Source organism: Crocodylus porosus, unplaced genomic scaffold, assembly GCF_001723895.1.
Source record: "Crocodylus porosus isolate Cpor-Errol unplaced genomic scaffold, CroPor_comp1, whole genome shotgun sequence".
NCBI classification, from domain to species: domain Eukaryota; kingdom Metazoa; phylum Chordata; order Crocodylia; family Crocodylidae; genus Crocodylus; species Crocodylus porosus.
This window is the reverse complement of record NW_017728926.1, coordinates 2005170-2023572: the sequence shown is the minus strand read 5'-3', so window position 1 is coordinate 2023572 and position 18403 is coordinate 2005170. Positions and strand designations below refer to the sequence as shown.

Here is an 18403-nt window from a genome sequence, read left to right as displayed (position 1 = left end):
CAGACACAATGCACCAGGGCACTGAGCTTGGCTTGGAAGTAGGCATTCACCAGGTCTGTGCATGAGCACACAGGCAGGCATGCCCTTTGCAATGAAGGCTGCAATGGAATCCCCCCAGCAGGTCTTTGGGGTGGCGAGAAGCAGAACACCCTGTGAGCAGGAGCAGAGTACAAAGGAATGGCCTACTCCTCTTTTTCTTTCTCCTCCTCTTCCCTCTCTTGCCCAAGCCTGCAGAGCATTCGGAGCGCACCGAGGAGCTGTTGATGCTGGCACTGTCCAAGTCGGATTCCTCTCGCTCTTCCTCTTCACTCTGCAAAGGAATTGCAGCACAAGCAGGTGAAAATCTGGCTCTGGACAACTCACTTCCAGCCACTGCTAGAGTCAAGCACTGAAGCTCAGGCTGTCTGCAGAGGAAATGAACCCTCAGGAGCCTGGTTGTTACAGTCATTGATTAGCCACTGTGTCTAGGCCATAGGGAGGGTTAACAAACTCCTTGCGTCAACAGATAGAAGTTATTCATCCTCATCACAAAGGGTTAGGAGGAAGTAAAACTCATGTGCTAGACTGATCTCTCAGACTGGCCATTAATCCAGGAAGGCTGGGACAGACCTGGAGTCCAAGAGACAATCTTCTGATACAATCAACTATGCAGAGGGGATGCCATGCTAGTCCCAGCAGAAGTGAGAGGTTGCTTAAGGGTAACCCCAGAGCCCTGGTTTAACAAGCTAACTTGTGTCAAGCAGAGGACACTAAGAGTCCTTCTGTGTTTACCTGCCCACAGCTGGGCTCTGGGTTTTCCTCCTGAGTGCAGAGACTGAACTGCACTGCTGGCCAGGTACATTCTAGGAAGGTTCAGCTTCCCCTGAATGCTCAGGTATGGGCCAGAGGCAAGATGCTGGAGGGCATCCATTTATGGTCTGGTAACACACCAGCTGGTAGGGATGCTTCTCACAGCCATCCTCCATGCAAAGAGTCTCACTGAGTCCAAGGGTGTTTCTTGTATGATCAGGGTTACAGAATCAGGCCCTTACAGGTGAAACACAGTACTTTGGACCTACTGGTAATTCTGGGAAAGTAAAGAGTTTTTTGCTCCTGCACTCTAAAAGCAGCTGCATGAGCTATTCCATTTTAGCCAGTTGAGATTAACTGGATTATAAAACTGAGCTGAGCCACTCAAAAGCTCCTCTGTGTCTCAGACAGAATCAGATCTCCAAATTCCAGGCTCCACCCAGGTGAGCCTCTGCCAGTGAAAGTCTGCATGGTATCCTGTATCTACTGAGAGTCTGTAGATCTCCAGGTACAAAGAAGACATGACAACTTGTGATGTAAGGGCATGAGCAAACCCAAGCTTTTAGCAACTCTTGAAAATGCAACTGCAAATGTTTAGTGACTGTTTAGGAACAGGTGGCAAATTTTCAAATGTTTATGATTGAAAACCTATTGCAGCAAAGGCCTGGCTCTAACTGCTCCTTCTGCTTCAACCTCCAATGCACAAAAGTAATTTACAAACTGGCGACATTATGCGCAATGGATCGAGATGGCTGGCGAACTCCAGTGAGGCTGAATTAATGGGATTTTGATCAATATTCTCAAGACCTACAGGAGTTCTGTCCCTATTCAATGGTTATTTACAAGATTTATTCTCTCTTGTAAGACTCTGCACACATTTGATATTCCTAAGCTGCCAAGTGCATGTTATGCAAATAGCACTACTGTTCATTTTTTTGCCATGCATTTATTCCTATGGTTTTTTAGTCTGGGAACAGGCTGGAGAAGTAAGTCAGCAAGATGTGGCAATATAATTAGAAAGCCTCTGATAATTCCCTTGGACACAGAGCACAGCTAAAGTGCAGGCCCCAAAGAGCCACTCTGCCAAAGAGACCTACGAGTATGGTGCTGCTGAATTCACCCCCGAGAGGGAAAACTGATGCTTTAATTTTGGTTGTAGAAACACTCAAGCCTGCTGCCTCCAGGCATGTGAGCTGGGAGACGAGGCAGGGGTCTTCCAACGGAAAACACCTGGCTGAGCATGCCTTTGCTAAAAACAAAGAGGATAAAAGGTGATTTGCAAAAGTCCATGATGAACAGCAGCTCCCCTATTGCAGCACTCCCTGGTGCAGGGACCCACACAGGATGTGTGCACCATGGCAGTCTGACACCTGCAGGGACACAGGTAGCGTGCACAGCTCTAGAATGCTCTGCACCTGAGCATTTTACCTGGAATGAAGAGAGGGGAGGGTGACTGCCCAGCTCTGTTGGAGCAACACCTGCATCCAGTACCCACCAGTGCAATTGATACTGATCGTCTCCCATCCTGGCAGCATCAGCAGAGGCCGAACCAGAACCAGCCCTGGAAAGGAAGTCTCTCCTGTTCCTTCCCAGTTGCAGGTCTCTCTGCATGATGCAATACCCAAGGAGGCAGCCATCCCAGCCCTTCTTGCCCACACCCTGTTGGTCATCTGGAATGAGGTAGTGCACTTACTGAGGAGCCCTTTTTCCTTTTGTTGGCAATTCCTCCAAACCGAAATTTCAGGCCTGCTACCTTTTTGCCTTTCCCCTTTTTCTTCCCATCTTTGGATCCTTTGATTTTCTTCCGCACTCCTGGACCTGAACAAAGAAGAAGATTCCTTTGGCGTTCTCAGAGGGACCTCCCTTTTAATGCCTTTATGTGAGAACCCCCATCCTGCCCAGCCATTTGAGTGCCACCCAAGGGCTGCGGTTTGCCCATGTCACGGATAAGGCATCACAATACTGCCTTCTGCTCTGTAGTAGATGTCTAGCTTGAAAACCAGGCTCCCATGGGAGCTGTATGGGCTCACTAGTGATTGCCACTGGAGCACACTGGGATCCTGATTGGCACAAACATCAGAAGGATTACATTTTAAATACATCAGTCATCAGGATAATGAAATAACATCACAAGTGGGAAGACACCCTGCATCTCCCAAGGGGCTGCTGTCATGACACAAGGAACTGTAGTCCATCAGAGATACCAACTAGTGGCACCTGATCAAGCCTGAAGGCATGGCTTAGGTTTCTCACTTACTTACCAGGCAGAATCCCCACTCTTGAGCTAGCCAAGCAAGGCCTAGATATCTCATGGTAACATCCACCCAAGCTGTCCATACTCGCCTGGCCCCTTACCTTTGCCTTCCTTGGTCTTGGCCTTCCTGATAGCTGGGGGTGGGGGAGCCTGGGGAGGGCTGACAGAGAGGGGAGGGGCAATGGCAACTGTCTCCACTGCTGCAGCCACTGCCGCTGCTGCTGCCGCCGCTGAACTGCCCTTGAACGGGTTGTTGGCACTGAACTCCCGCCATTTGGCACCAAGAACTGTCATCATCTTGGACATAGGAATCTTGGGGTTCTTCTTGGCAATTAAGGGCCTAGAGAAGCAAGGAGGGATACAACCCGGGGTTAGCAGAGCCTCCCTGGCATATGATTGTTTTAACCTATCACATGCTCAGGGCTGTCCCAAGTCTCTACCAAAACTACAGTTGGTTCATGAAATGAGTTGAGATGTTAGAACCAGCTGCACTGAGAGCAGCTAGAACCACAGCTGTCCTCAGGAGGCAGGTGTGCAGCCTGGAAACCCACACTGCTGATGCTGGGGGGGGAGGCGGGGGTCAGAAGAATGTTTGCTGGTTTTCAAATGGTCTGTGGAGCGCCCAATGCATGTTTAAAACTCCAACTTGTCATAATTAAAAAAATAACCAGTCAAACCTTCTTTGTAAAAATCATTCTAACCCATCTCTGCCTTGAAACCTCTTAGGAAAACCCCACCCTGCAGAACACCGGTATTCCTAGACATGGATGGTGAAGCAGGAAGGGGTTTTCCTAACAGCATGATGTACTAGGGCATCTGATTTAAACTCACATGGAGAGCACTCTGGAGCTGGGGATGGTTTATTACTATTTTTATAACACCATCATGGATGAAGCTAGAATTTTGAAAAAGGGGGTGCAGATGGCGTGGTACACCATCACATATAAAACAACACATTTTTCTCTAGCTAAAGAAACTAGAGCTCTACTAATATGCACTACAGAATTTCATTTAAGATCAAAGCAAAAACAAATATAACTTTATAGGACTATGTACTCATTTCTAGAGTATATATAAAGTTCAAAGAACACAACAAACTAAGCAAAACAGTCAAAAGAAGCTATTATATTATCCCTATTGTCATTATAGTTAAATGTGCATCCCCCCTTATTTAGTCTTCTTAAGCATCCTGACACTGGATCTAACACCTCACCATCAGTCATTTTCACATCAGAGATAACGTTCACCTGAGTTAATATTACTACATCTGAGTTAAGGTTTTTAGCTAGAGCTGGAAACAGTCTGCAGGGCTATAAAATAGCCATTCCTGGTAATATTGGTTTTCTAACAGATAGCAAAACTACAGAAGAAAGGATAAGTTAATTAAGGAACAGCAAAACTGTTTAAAAGGCAACTAAGTCATTAACACCTGTAAAATGAAGAGAGATTAGCAGGGATCAGGTAGATTATAATGAGCCATGAAGTCAACTGACTTCCTCAACACTGTCTTACTAGAAATGTTGCTTCCTCTCCTGGGCAGTTGGTTTTAAAGTTTGGGTGGAGCAAAAACCACAGGACTACACCATTGCACCCCCCACCCCCTAGATCCACCTAAGCACTGTGGTAATATCACTTCATTTCTGTAAAACAAGAGGCTTCTGGGAATCACTCCTGCACTAGAGCCTCATTTTAGGTCTATAGTAGAAAGTATCCCCACAGAATAGGCATGGGCTCATGGTTCCTGCGGAGGTTCAGGCCCTGCCCTCATGCCAAGTGGCTGGCTTTGTGCTCCAGCAGGGCTCCAACATGCTGCTCCGCCTTACCCCATGTGGCGGTTCCGAAACCCCAGGGCCCACACTGATCCCCATTCATACACACAGTGCTCCACCCCTTCCTCCCCTACCTGAGAAACTGACTGAATGCCTTGTAATTAGTCAGCGTGTGGTAGTCCTCTTCTGAGAAAACATAATCAACATCATCCAGGCCCCATTCGTCCATGAGCTGGGCTGAGCTCTTGGGCTCCTGCAAATTAAGAACCATGTTGAATGTCAATTCAAACTGCTGTAATTCAGAATTAACTCAAATTCTAGCATCTCAAATCTCCTTGCCAAAGAGAATGTCTGCCTTCCAAAAAGTCCTACCAGGGACCAATCTTACAAGATGCAAAGTCCCCCAAGCTCTTCTCCAAGAGAGGACCCTCACCACCTTAAAGGATTAGGCCCTTAGGCCAGAAACAGGAGTCAAGGCTGGCAAGCTAAACTCCCCCTAGCAAGTGCAGAATAAAGCACCAGGTAAAAAAAACAACCCAGTTTGGTTTTCCTTACCATAAGGGACCTGAAATGAGGCTACTTTGGCCCCAGCCTGCACCTGTGGTCAGAGAGATGGTGACTTGCACAAAAGTTCCTGTTCTCAGAAACAATACGACACAGGCGCTCCAGACCCTGGCACCTAATCTCAGGTACCTTTAGTCCTCCGTCCTCGTTATCTTCCTCCTCCTCATCTTTCTTTTTCCGTTTGGCTTTTTTCTCTTTCTTTTCCTTGAGCTTTTTCTTCTTCTTTTTGTTGGGGGAGTAATCGCTGCCTTCACTCTCTGACTTATCTTCCATGTCTTCTTCATTTTCAGACATTTCATCATTGCTGCCCTAAAACAGAAAGCACCAATGAAGGAAGATGCAGGATCTCCCAGCCTGAGCTCCCTCCCACAAATCCCTCCTGCAAAGAGATGGCCAAACTTAGGTTTTGCCAGATTCGCTTATTCCTGCAACGTCAAAATCAGCTAATCCATGAAGACAGCAACAACTAAAGAAATAGCAACAGCCATGCAACTTAACATAGAAGGTTCTGGTAGAAGGATACACAAACAATATGACCCTTGCTTTTTCCTGTTTTGGTTGCAAATGAAGCATGGTCGTAGGGTGAAGGCACTGGGCAAGGACTCCGCACATCCCTTGTCCTGCTTCTGCCACAAAGGACCTGTGTAGCCTCAGGCCTCAATTCGTCAATAGTTCTTACATTGGCGGGATGATGCATGTATAAACATATCAGAACACGCCAGGTGCTCAGTACTACAGACATGATCCCCACACACTGTCTCTAAGTAAATACAATAGGAGACAATACAGTCTAGATTAAATGCTTTTTCAACAAGTTGTCCGATCCACTGCATATTATAAAGTGGCACCTCATGGTTTTATAGCACACATGTTGTGGAGGATAAGGTGAGAAATGTTTTGCTAAAGTTTTGTACAGCGATGTTTATTCAGCCATTCTCTTGTGATGAATATATATGCATTTTCTGTAGAGAATCCCACCACTACAGCAAGGCAGAAAACAGATATTACTAAGACAAGTGGTTGCATAAAGAGATCGAGATTGGCAGCAAGCAATGGGCTTGAAAAGCATATATATAGATCAAAAGTTAATCGTACATTAAACAGAACACACATCTAACCAAAGACAGCTAATTGCTTTTCTAAAGAGATCCTAAAATTTCGAGTTAGGCAACATTTCTGACTGACATCACACAAGGTACTTCATGAAGTTCTGCCTTGTGTTTGTATTAGTTTGTGCCTTCTTGTGAATAAAATGGCATTCTTTTATAGCAATAAGAATATATAAGCAACTGTGGGAACTGAGAAAGACAGGATTTCTTTAGTCATGTGTCCATCTGTTAGATTATCAGACACAGATTCTGTTCGTCTGTTTCTTCTCTCCAGCTGTATATGACTTGCAGTAATAGAATCAAGTGATAAAGCAAATTATAGATTCTGCATGTATTCAAAAGTAACTAGCCCCCATGATTATAGGGAAAAGCTTGGAAATGTGACTTGCATGCAAACTAAAGGCTTAAAAGCCAGCATCTAGACACCATCCTTAATTCAAAAAAGTAAAAAATACCCCTCATGATATTATCGCATGCCCATGATTGTAGGGGCATGACTCATAATCCTCAGTTGCTTCGGGTTGGGAATACTGAGGCAAGCCTGATGCCTGACACAGTTGTGATTGTCATTGCCCAACATTTTTGGATAGTCAGTCTTAGCCAAGTATGGCCCTACTTCCCACACCTGGGATAGATTCACCCAACCTTCGCCAAGCGATTAAGCCAGGAGCATGCACTGCCCATATAAGCCACAAGGAGTTCCCCTGAGCAGAGAACTGGGAAGCTGCTGTGAGCTACAGGAACCCCAAAAGTAATGGAGGAGACAGCAGATGTCAACAAGGGCTGAGAGTACAGGGTGATTCTGAGTGAGGCTATGATTTGTCTGCAGTTCAGTGCCCGGGTGGGGAGGACTTTTCCATGACTCAGCCACAGAACTGGGTCACCTCAGCTAGGTCTGTACAAGCTGCTCAAGGCCAAAGTGCACCAAGGCAGAAATGCCCCTGGCAGAGGGACTTCTCACTTAGCTCTCCAAGGAGCCTCACACTGAGGGATCTGAAGAGCAGGCTCTTTGCCAGCGTGTGGATCACAGTCCTACTGCGCTGAGCATGAGGCCCACCAGACAGGTGCAGCCCTGGGGCACTGGACTGGGTCTGCAGTCACTTGCAATCCTGGGAGAACTAGGTCCAGTCACATGAAAAGTAAGCCTTGTCCCAACGCATTAGCCACACAGGCCGGTGCATGCTGGACAGCCGCAAAGCACCAAGCCTTTCAGCACCAAGGCCAGCACAAAGGGCAGGCGCGCACAGCAGGAACCCTAGGGAGCCAGCCTGCCCTGCCCAAGGTCCTGGCACCTGGCTGTAAACCCAGGCAAAGCAGCAGTCAGTGCAGCAAAACAGATTCAGTGAACCAGCCTTTTCAACAATGAGACATTTCCAACCAGCCCCATAAAAGCCAGTCCCTCTAGCTGCTGGCAGCCCACTGGCCCAGGCTCTCCACTCTGGAGAGAAGCAGGCAGCCTGCATGGGCTGTGCTAGGCTGGGACACTTACCCTTTACAGATTTAACTTCTGAGAAAGTCTAGAATTAAGCAAAACTCATGGCTGTGCAGACTGGTCCTGGCAGGCCACACATGGAAACTTGGAGATTACTCTCTGCACTGGCAATGCAGTCTCATATTTCTTCCTTACCTATATTTTACTTCTCTGTCTCTTTTCTATCACCGTCATTGATATTAAAGAATGGAGGTGAGCCCCTTGGTTTACAGCTGGGTCAGAAGAAATGATTAAGCTGAAGAAGCAGGCTAGGCTAATATTTCCTTGGAGGTTTGCTGGGAAAAAGATTGTTCAAAATGGTGAGAGACTCACAGAAAACTGTGAATAAAATATTTGGTGTATAGGAAACATTATCCAGAGACAGCAAGTTCTGACATGAACATGGCAGGCTGGCCATAGAGTTTCCTTGGTCTGCCCCTTGTTCTGACAAGGGAGTCTTTGGCCATTACATTTAGTGAAGCAGCTTCTTCCTACAAAACGTGAACCTGCATCCGGTGCAATGGTAACACCCCACCTCTTCTAAACCCCTCAGGCATAAGCCATGCACATACATCCCTGATTTTGCCCACAGGCCCTAACCCATGCAGGGGGAACCCTACTGCCACAGGAAAAATGTCATTACATCCTCCATACTCATCCACCAATCCCTGGTCTCTCAGCTGACATGAGTAATGATTTTCCATGAACACCTCCTTGCCAAAACCAGTCTACAACTACCAGCTAGATGGCAGAGGAAAACATACCTAGCTCTGTGGGTTCCAAGCCACACTTCTGAGCAGGAAGCTAACAGGTTATCAGCCACCCACGCATCCACATGGTGTTTCCTTATATCAGATCTCTGACCGTAATACCACTCCCACCACGGCCAGGGAAGACCTCACTCAGCAACATTCTCATTCAGGAACTGGCCTTTCCCAGATGTTGGAGGAAGTGTGGGAAACAACTTATTTCTCTCTTTAGCCAGACAGCTATTTTGTTACAAAGTCATAGGACGGTTTGCATTGCCTTGCAGCCCATCAGCAGACTGCATTTTGGAAAGGGCCTCACACTGGAACAGCAAGAGGAGCACTGCAGTGCCATGGACATCTAGGTGAAGGGTGCAAATCAGCCCCAAAAGTGGCAGACAGCTGTGATTTCACATACACCAGTGCACAGCAAATGAGGCCTCACAAATAAATGGAGGAGAGAGAGGAAAGACAGCACAATGAGTCAATCTGAGACTCGGGTGAGCTGGGCTCAGCTCCCTGTTCTGCCACAGGCTTCCCAGGTGACGTTGTCAAGAGCCCTGCAGGCACATTGTTGGAAAGGAATTGAGGCACGCTATTCCCACCACAATTGTGCAGGTCATTTCCATGTCTGTGATCACCACCTGATCACCAGGATTCTCCCCCAAGGGCAGTGCTAGGATGACCCAATTAAAGCCAAGAGGAGCCTGGATACTGCAGAGAAGGGACCCAATGCACACGGTACATTGTTGGAAGTTAGCACACACCGCTGCCAGGCTTGAGACATTGCACTGGATGCCAGATGCAATGTACTCAGCCACATTCCTGACCCTTCACTCCTAGGGCTTTGCATCTTAATGGACAGGAGGTGGTTGTGATCTAAGTGTCCAGCACAGCCTTAGACCAAGACCATTTCAGGCTGGCATACTGGCCCCCGTCACTTTCCTATTTCCTGACTGCCTAGCCAGGCAGAGCACAGCCCCCAGCTGCCTGAATGCAAGCACCAGCCAGCCAGCTGGAAGCATGTGCTGCCCCCACTTCATTCTGTCCCAGCTCATCCATCTTGGGGCATTCACAACCTGTCTTGCATTACCAGCAGATGGATCATCATAGTGGATAAAGCACACAAAAAATCAAGCTTTCTACACCTCTAGGAACACAGCTGTGTCCAGGAGCCAGAGCTGGGGATTTTTTATTTTTAAAAATCTCCAGCCTTCCCTTTTGCCAGGGTTATAAACAGTTATAATTTAGCACCGAATAATTGGTTGCCATGGTAACTGCTGCAGTACAGGTTGAAATCCCCTCTCTCTGCCTCGGTGTCTGACAAGGACCTTCATCTGCATACGCTCAGGTTCAAACTGCAGGCTGGTTATTTTATGTAAATAGATTTCTCGGAACTCAGTGCATCAATTCCACTAGTGGGTCTTCAGCGAGTATCGCTGGCACAGCTTTGCAATGCAGCAGATGCCAATTAATTCCTGGAGTACTAAAATCTAACAATGTTCCTTGGAAAATACTTGGGTCAAAGAGAAAAAGTTGCTCAAAAAACCCACAAAAACAACCTCCCCCCACCAAGTTTTCAGGGGAAATTAATGTAAAAAGCATCCATTAGAGCACATAAGGGCACATCCCATGCTGCAAAGATCCTGGCATACCTACAGCCAAGTCCCTCTAACACCTTTATTCAGAAAGGAAAGGTCCCATCACCAAGCAGCAATCAGTAATTGAACATAAAGGAAGATATCCCAGTTCAGGGTTCTCTGAGCATTCATGTTGCTGCCCCACAGTGCCTCTCCAAAGCCCACGAGAAGCCTGACTCATTGCTATTTCAGTCAAGGGCAGCCTTCCCAGAGGCTTTCAAGGGATGTTGGTCAAGTTCTAAGTGAGCCAAAAAATCAGACTGTATTAATAACACCCACACAAGGAGTTAAAAAAATGCAGCAAGGAGTCACCAGTTTTTTTTTATTTCCCTTCTTTCCACAAAGCAGTCAGACAATGCACATGCTGCACTTTGCAGATTGCTCCTTGTGCCCCTTCTGCTTAGTAGCATCAGGCGGCAGCTATTAAAACTATCAGACTGGATGGAAAATGCTGTAGGTGATTTGTTAAAGAGAAACAACAGAAATATTATAAAAATCAGGTTGACTTAAGCAACAGCAACAAAACATTTTGGTCAGCTGATAACATGAGCCTGGCTTTGTGCTATCTCTGTAGCAAGCAAAGAATGCATATTACCCTGACTGAAAAAGAAATGGTGTGTTCCCTGAACTGCAGCTCTTTCCCAAAGGCTTCTGGGCCATAAAAGCCAGGATTGAATCCATGCTCTTTAAATAAACAGCTTGTTAGGCTCCAGCCAGTTGCAAAAGCAATTTAATGTGCTACCTTGTCTAGACAATCACCTCTTATGCACCCCAGAGGGAATGGTGTGGATGACTGGAAGAGAACAGCATCATTTACAGTAAGTTTGGCAATAAAAGGGATGTGGAAATTGCCAGCTGTTCTGGATTCACATGTGTGACACCCCTCCCCCTCTTCAGAAAAGAAACCTGTAGTTTCTGACCTGCCAGGACCTACGAATGCTTGATAGCATTCCATTTCATCTGCTTCATCTTCAAGGGTTTCTTGAAACTCATCATCTGCATTTCAGATGAGCAAAGGCCAAGCCACGCAGCACCAGACAACAAGGATTACCTTGCAAAGGCAACAGACACCCATTTCCATGCATTCAGTGGAATATCCTCAGACTAGGGGTGGTAATACTGAAAGTTCCCTGCATTTAAAATGCCTTGGACTCATCGGCTTCCAACTACTGGACCAGCCCCTCCAGCGAGTTCTGAAGAGTGAAACACACCCCGAATTGTGCTGCTCACCGTTGGGTCACTGGCTTCAACTCAGCCCAAGTCAGCAGCAGGCCAGAATCATCTCTGTCAAATGCAGCCTTTGGGTAACAAGCTGCAGAACACTGCCAAGTCTTCTGTTGAATGGGTGAACCACTCATGAGAGGCACCATGGCAATGAGTAGCTGACTGCTTCTCCCATGTCCACCCCCACCCCCAAACCCCGACATGGGCAGACTTAGCAGGCACGCCAGGAGCAGAGAAGGCCACAACCTCTCCGAATGTAGTGGCTCCAGCCCAGAGTGACAGCACACGCTCGAGAGAGTGAGGATGCACAGGAATGAACCCAAGGGCTAATTCCCTCAGTACATGGCTTTCATAAGCACAAAAGTGGAGAAGTTTCCTAAGCAAACAAAAAACCGCTGAAAACTTCCTCACTCTAGCCCAACCCTGCCATAGAGTCTGCCCAAGCACTGGACCTTACCAAAGTCCAACACAATCTGGACTGCCCATCCCACTCAGACTGGGCCCAGATTTGGACCCTGTCCCAGAGTCCCCACAGCAGCTTTGCAATGCACTAGACATCCTGCTTCTGGTGAGCCATGGTAGAACAATGCAGTCCTGGGTGCTTTGTTACCCATGTGGTCCAGCACTGTGCAACAGAAGGGCAGGAACAAACATGCTAATTACTAAGGACTGATATGAAGGAAAGACTGCGCACCAGAATGATGGTTCTGACTACGCCTGGCCCAGACCTGTGGGCAGAGAATCTCCCATCACTCACTCCAGCAGCATGTTTCTCACTCCTGATGGCAATGGAAGCCTCTTGACTGGAAAGATCCTGGATCCATCCGAGCCCCATGCCTCTTACATCATAGACAGAACCCATGCCCACACAGACACTGGTGTTTCTCAGAGCCATGAGCTGGGCTGCTGCAGAGAGCTAGCATGGTGATTTTTTGGGTCATTGTCTTGACATTTTGCTGCCTGATCTGCAAGCTGTTCTTCACAGGACCTGAGGAGAGCATCACCCACCCATTTATACCTGATGGGGAAGAAACCCATGAACTGCACAGACCAGGAGGGAAGCAGCAAACAGGGAAGAACCAAATCATCCATGTGGGCAAAGGGAAAGCACTGAAGTGCAAGAGAGATGCCTGGCCTCATGTGCATGCCACCAGCTGGGGCCTTAACCAGCAGTAGCTGGATATGCAGTTGCCTCCATTGCCAGCCCAGCGGGAGTGAGTACTTGAGTGCTCTTTGTAGTAAAAGACATAGGGCTGCACATACCCATCCTCCTCAGGGCTGTGCCATCCTCTCTCCCTTGCCTGCCTTTCTCTGTGCCTCCCTGCAGCCCCCCATCCTCTCCATCATGGACCGACTCCCTCTAGGAGGATAGCAGTTGTGCATCATGAAACTGTAGCACAGTGGCCTCCTCTAAGATAGGGTGAGGTGACACTATTTCCATCCTCATGGCCTGGGTGTAGTGTAGCCACTGTGACTCAAGGAGAGGGTGTCCATTACTCTGGGCCCTAGCACCAGCCTAGCCAGGTTACAGTGAAGAGCCTTGCACTCTCTGAGGCACAGCCAACCACTGACCCCAAACAACACAGAGCTGCCTGCAGTTACCCTTTTTCTTTTCTCCCTATCTAATATGTTCTGGCCTTCCTAATTCCTCTCCTTTGGGCTCCCAGGTGACAATTCAGAGCATAGCCCAGTCATCTCATACTGCCTGCATCCTTCTCATCCACCACCCTGACTGAAGCAGCAACCCCTCTTCCCCTGGAAGGCTAAGCAAAGACCCTTCTCACTTCCCTGCACGCCTCCCCAAATCCCCGTGCCACCACCTCTGAATGATCCAAGGCAACTGGGGTGTTTGGCAGCACAGCACAGATGAACTTGGCACAAGGCCGTGTGTACTTAGCAGTTCCATTCTCCAACACCCATAGTAGAAAGGGGCCCTCATCTCCCTGCACTGGAGTCTGGAGAGAGCACAGGCCCTCTACAGGGTCTAGTGGCAATGCTACAGGGGCAGCACCTTCAGCTCAGGAAGCACAGACTGAGAGCCCTGCACGGCTTGTTAGCCAGATGGCCTCCAAGCACTGGGTGCAATGATGGGAGGAGTCCCTGTAGCTGAAGGCAGGCAGCTGCAATGCAAGGCTTTGAGGAGCAGGTGCACCTCAAGGCTTCACAGAGATGCTTCACCCAAACTTTGACTTGCTAGCAAACTTGGACAGAGCCCTGCCAAGTGCCCCACCCTGAAAACAATGCACACCCCTCACTCAGCTGCCTTGCTTCTCCTCCTCCCTGCACACTGCCCTGGAAAGGCACAGCATACCTTTCTAACCACCCAGAGCACACTGCTTCCTCTCAGACCACCCAGGTCACATTCCCAACACACTGCTTTGCATTTCCTCCTCCAAAGATACAACCTATAGCTAACATGCTCAGTACAGTGTGTGCTAGGAAGATTTACTGTCTCCCACCGGGGACGAACTGTAAATGAGGTGCTGCATTGCAGTGTGTGCATCCCTGGCAGGAGGGCTCTTACAAACAGATAAGGACATTACCATAATATCCCTTGCTATATCTACCAGGAGCTATGCTCACAAACCAGATCCTGGCCACCATGTTGTGGGGGTCACTTAGGAAATGGCTCTTATAAGCATCATTAAGAAGGATCATTGCACAACCTCTCTTTAAATGGGATTCTATAAATCCCCAAATCATGAATACAGAAGCCTGTTTGCAAAGCCTCCTCTCCCCATTAGTTCTGCTCACCAGTAACATCTAGGCACGGCAGATACCAGGAACCATTCCCCTCATGCTCACAATTCACTTCACTTGCAAGGCCTAATTGCCAGCCAAGTATCTGTTACAGACTGTGTGAAATGAGGGGGACGGTCCCTCACTTTGCCAGCTGTCCAAGATAACGTGCACATAGCTGGCAAAGTGAGGGACAGGCAATACCATTTATTGTACACATGATCCAACATGAGAAGGGAACCTAGAAGAATGAACAGGTCTCCAAAATCTCAGGGAAGAGAAGCTGCACAGCCTACAAGCAGCCATCCACACCCTTTCCTTGTCTGTCATTATACCACAGTCACACAAAGTACCTCACGTGGTGGCAGGGCTTGTAATTGCACAATAACAAAGGGAACATCCACACGCATGCAAACTCATTAGGTGCGTTTGAAAACATGACTGATCCTTACAATGGTTAATTGTACAACCCTAGTCCAGCCACTGTGCCTGCTCACCATATGGCAGGTGCACCAGCCTCACTTTACATTATATACCCACAGGCCTCGAGGAAGAATGAACAAAGTGGCAAACCTCTGCCAGTTCTTCACCCACATCAGGACCTGTCTCCAGCTGTGCTGGCTGGTGCAGAGATGCAGCTCCCCAATGGGAAGTTAAGCAACTGCACCAGACGGAGCTAATAGATTGCAACAGACCAACCTGCTGTCCCTTGAAACTGCAGTGCAGGGCTTGGAACACGCTCCGCAGGTCCTTGGGATGTGGTGAGGCAAAGCACCCTTCCCAGTAGCCTTACAACAAAGCCCGCTGAGCAGCTGGCAGTGGGGAAGTAGCTTAGGAGAGGCTGGCAGGGCAGTGAGCTGATAGATATGCACTACTGGGTAGAGGATAGGAGCCAGCCATGGGACCAGGGTCAGCAGCAGGTCCTGGCTCTGTGCTGGCAGCATTGAGCAATCAAATTCCCAACAAAAGAAGCCTGCTAGCCCTGTCTACAGTTGTTGGACATCACCCAGTAAGGCCAAGTAGCTAGAGTGCAGTGGGGGTCAAAAACTGCAGCCACTGCTAGCCAGGTACTTTAAGTGACTCTGTCTCATAAGTGATTTCCTTGAAAAGGCACAAATTTGTGATGCTGGTCCCTCCCTGCCTGCAGAGCACTTCACACCAGACACTCTTAGCACAGTTCTGCTCCAGCCAGGCTATTCATCCCTCCAGCACCTGAAGTGAACACATGCAGCACGTGAGGAGTGTGCCAACACAGCTCTGGACAGCTACAGCAACAGCTCCTCCTGCCTTTGCCGCTGCTGCCTGCTTCCTGAGAAGGCCCTGGGACTGGGGTCCAGAGGCAGCCCTAGCCAAATGCTGGCCCCCTAGGAACCATTGCAGAGGAATGCCTCATGTGGAAAACCATGTTGCCTGGTCCTACCCCAAAGGCAACTTCTTTTTCCTCAGCTGAACTTGCTGGGAAGAAAGGTTCAACACAAAATAGCTCAAACTCAATCGACTAATGGAAAGTTTTCTAGGCAAAGCCCTCAGTGAATCTTCCCCTTTTTTCTGTCTTTGGCCGCCAGGTTTGGCATGTACACAGTTCCAGCCTCTTAGACTAAGCCCAGCCACATTTCAGTTCCAGCCTCTTAGACTAAGCCCAGCCACATTTCAATGCCTGTGCAGATATGAGCCAACATCTGCTACTCAGGTGCCCAGATCTTACCCATCCCTGGACTCCAAAGTCCTGCATGCAGGAGGCTAGAATCACCCTCCCAAGGTGGCCACCTCTCGGCAAAACCCAGCCACAGTGAGTTAGCCTCTTTCCAGAGCACAAGGCCGTACCTCTTTCTTCCTCCGCTTCACTTTGGAAGTCTTGCTTTCCTTAAGCTTCTTGGATTTCTTTTTCTTTTGTGCAATCACTGGCTCCTCTGGATAAAACTCCTCCAGGCCCTCCAAGACCCCATCCTCTTCTTCTGGGGACAAAATAGAGAGGTTACCAGCTTTCTTTCACACATGCGCAATACATAGGATTCGCCTTCACTCCCCAGAATGCTGGGTGAACATCTCTGTCAGGACATGATATAGTTTCACCTGAGCATGAGTGACATGAGAGAGAGGCCCAAATGCACAAACAGCCTTTCTGAGCTCCAGCAGTATTGGGCACCTCACAGGCAATTCCCATGAAGCTGCTAGATGCTCAGGGAATACTTAGAAATGCAATTTTCCATGGTCAAGACAGTTTTTACCCCTTGATTCCTGCACTCCATGCTCAGTATTACACTTGCTACTGCTTAATGTACATATACAAATGACTGGCTATGCTCATCTAGATGGTGAACAGCCAAAAACAGCAAACTGCACACACCAACAGCACCTGAAGCGCTGCATTCACTTTTGGGCCTCACACTTCAAGAAAGATGTGGACAGTTTGGAAAAATTTCAGCACAGGGCAACAAAAAAAAAAGTTAAGGGCTCAGAGGCAAGACTTATGAGGAAAAGCTGAAAGAACTAGGGTGATTTAGCCTGGAGAAGAGAAGACTGAGAGGGGATTTGATAAGTCTTCAAATACTTAAAAGGTGATTATAAAGAGGATGGAGATGGGCTTTTTTCTGTGGTCATAGGAGACAGGACTAGGAACAATGGCCTCAAGCTTCAGCAGGGGAATTTAGGAGGAACTTTCTGACTGTGAGAGAGGTCAGGCATTGGAACAGGCTAGCTAGAGAAACTGGAGAATCTCCATCCTTGGAAACTTTTAAAAGCAGGTTAGACAGACACTTGGCTGTGATAACTTAGTCAGAGATGATCCTGTGTTGAGCAGGGAGCTGGACTAGATCAGCATTTCTCAACCTGTGGGTCATGACCCAGAAGTGGGTCACAAGAATATATGAAAGGGTCGCAAACAAACTTTAAAAATGGATTCTCTTTTAAAAGAGAAAAATGTAGGAAACGATGGCTGTTTCCTTGTAGGCTGTAAAGAATACCAGCCTGCAAGGGGCTGCTTGGGGCCCCCGTGCCCCACACAAACCCCACCTTGCCTCACACACCCACCCCCTGCCCCACACACTATGGGGCTGGAGCATGGGGATGGAGGAAAGCAGGTTGAGAGTGAGGGGCACAGGGTTGAGACTGGCCATTGGTGTTTACAAATGGGTCTTCATACAAAAAAGGTTGAGAGCCACTGGATTAGATGACCTCGTGAGGTCCCTTTCAGTCCTACTTTCCTATGATCCTATAACAAAGGTTGGAGTTACAAACAAGTTAGTCAAGGGATTAGTGACCACTGTGGCCATTATCCTGAGTGCTCCAGTTTCCATTTATATAAAGGCAAACATTTGTCCATACCCTGGCTGGAGAGGGGAAGGTCCAACAGGATTTGCCAATGTGGTCTAACAAGCAGCCAGACTAAAACCACTGGGTGATATGGGCCAGGCAGCTTGCAGCATCCCAGTAGAAGAAGACTCCAATAGCAGGAGCTGAGAGGGAAGCAGGCATGGTTTGTAAAGTTCTTGTATTTCAGTCACCTCAGGTGTTCAGGGCAAAAGAGCAAAGCAGCAGGGAGGGATGCTGCACACACAGGCTCGGGGCTATCACATCACCTGCAGTCTTCCAGAACAAGGCCTTGGCAAATAGATTGCACCAGGTCTGGAAGCTAAGAACCTGAGGGCGCTAACCCCCGTGCAGACATGGGTTTCCTCTGAGGCTCTGGGTACCTCACTTGACTTCCCATGTGCAGCAAGAGGCGAAGCTCCTGCTTTCTTTCTCTGAAAGGAGGACACGAAGGGTGGCACTGAGAACACTCTTTGAGGATGAAGGGGGATGAGTATGGAGGTTACGGTAATGTCAAACAGGGGGGCCTGGCTCCACCATGCAATAATGTGACAGTAGCAAAATCACCTGTTCTTGAACCAGAGCCCTGCCAGTTGGTCTGCTTACCAGTGACAGTCCTGCTTGGGTCTTCACTGGAGGGGAGAGCTATCTACTGAGACAGGAGCATCTGGAAGCCCCTAATGTGCTGCCTGCTAGTATTGATTTTGGTTCATAGGTAATTAGGAAGCATTAGGCTTTTTATCTCTCGCCATTTAGATTTCCAAATACAGCCTATTAAAATTGATTCAA

General features: G+C 48.1%; 1 protein-coding gene across 2 annotated transcripts in view; it reads right to left on the bottom strand.

Annotated features, from left to right (window-relative positions):
* CHD5 (chromodomain helicase DNA binding protein 5) overlaps nt 1–16638 on the bottom strand; it is a 51302-nt gene extending 34664 nt beyond the window's left edge. The window contains exons 1-6 of one of the 2 annotated variants that reach the window (XM_019541165.1): nt 16130–16638; nt 5506–5685; nt 4947–5065; nt 3145–3383; nt 2483–2607; nt 187–310 (exon numbers count right to left, since the gene is read on the bottom strand). In XM_019541165.1, the coding sequence (XP_019396710.1) occupies nt 187–310; nt 2483–2607; nt 3145–3383; nt 4947–5065; nt 5506–5670 (772 nt within the window). In that variant the 5' untranslated portion in view covers nt 5671–5685; nt 16130–16638. Of the gene's footprint in view, nt 1–186; nt 311–2482; nt 2608–3144; nt 3384–4946; nt 5066–5505; nt 5686–16129 lie in introns of those variants that run through there. The other variant, XM_019541167.1, reaches the window with a different exon arrangement.
* Between the last annotated feature and the right edge of the window lie 1765 nt (nt 16639–18403).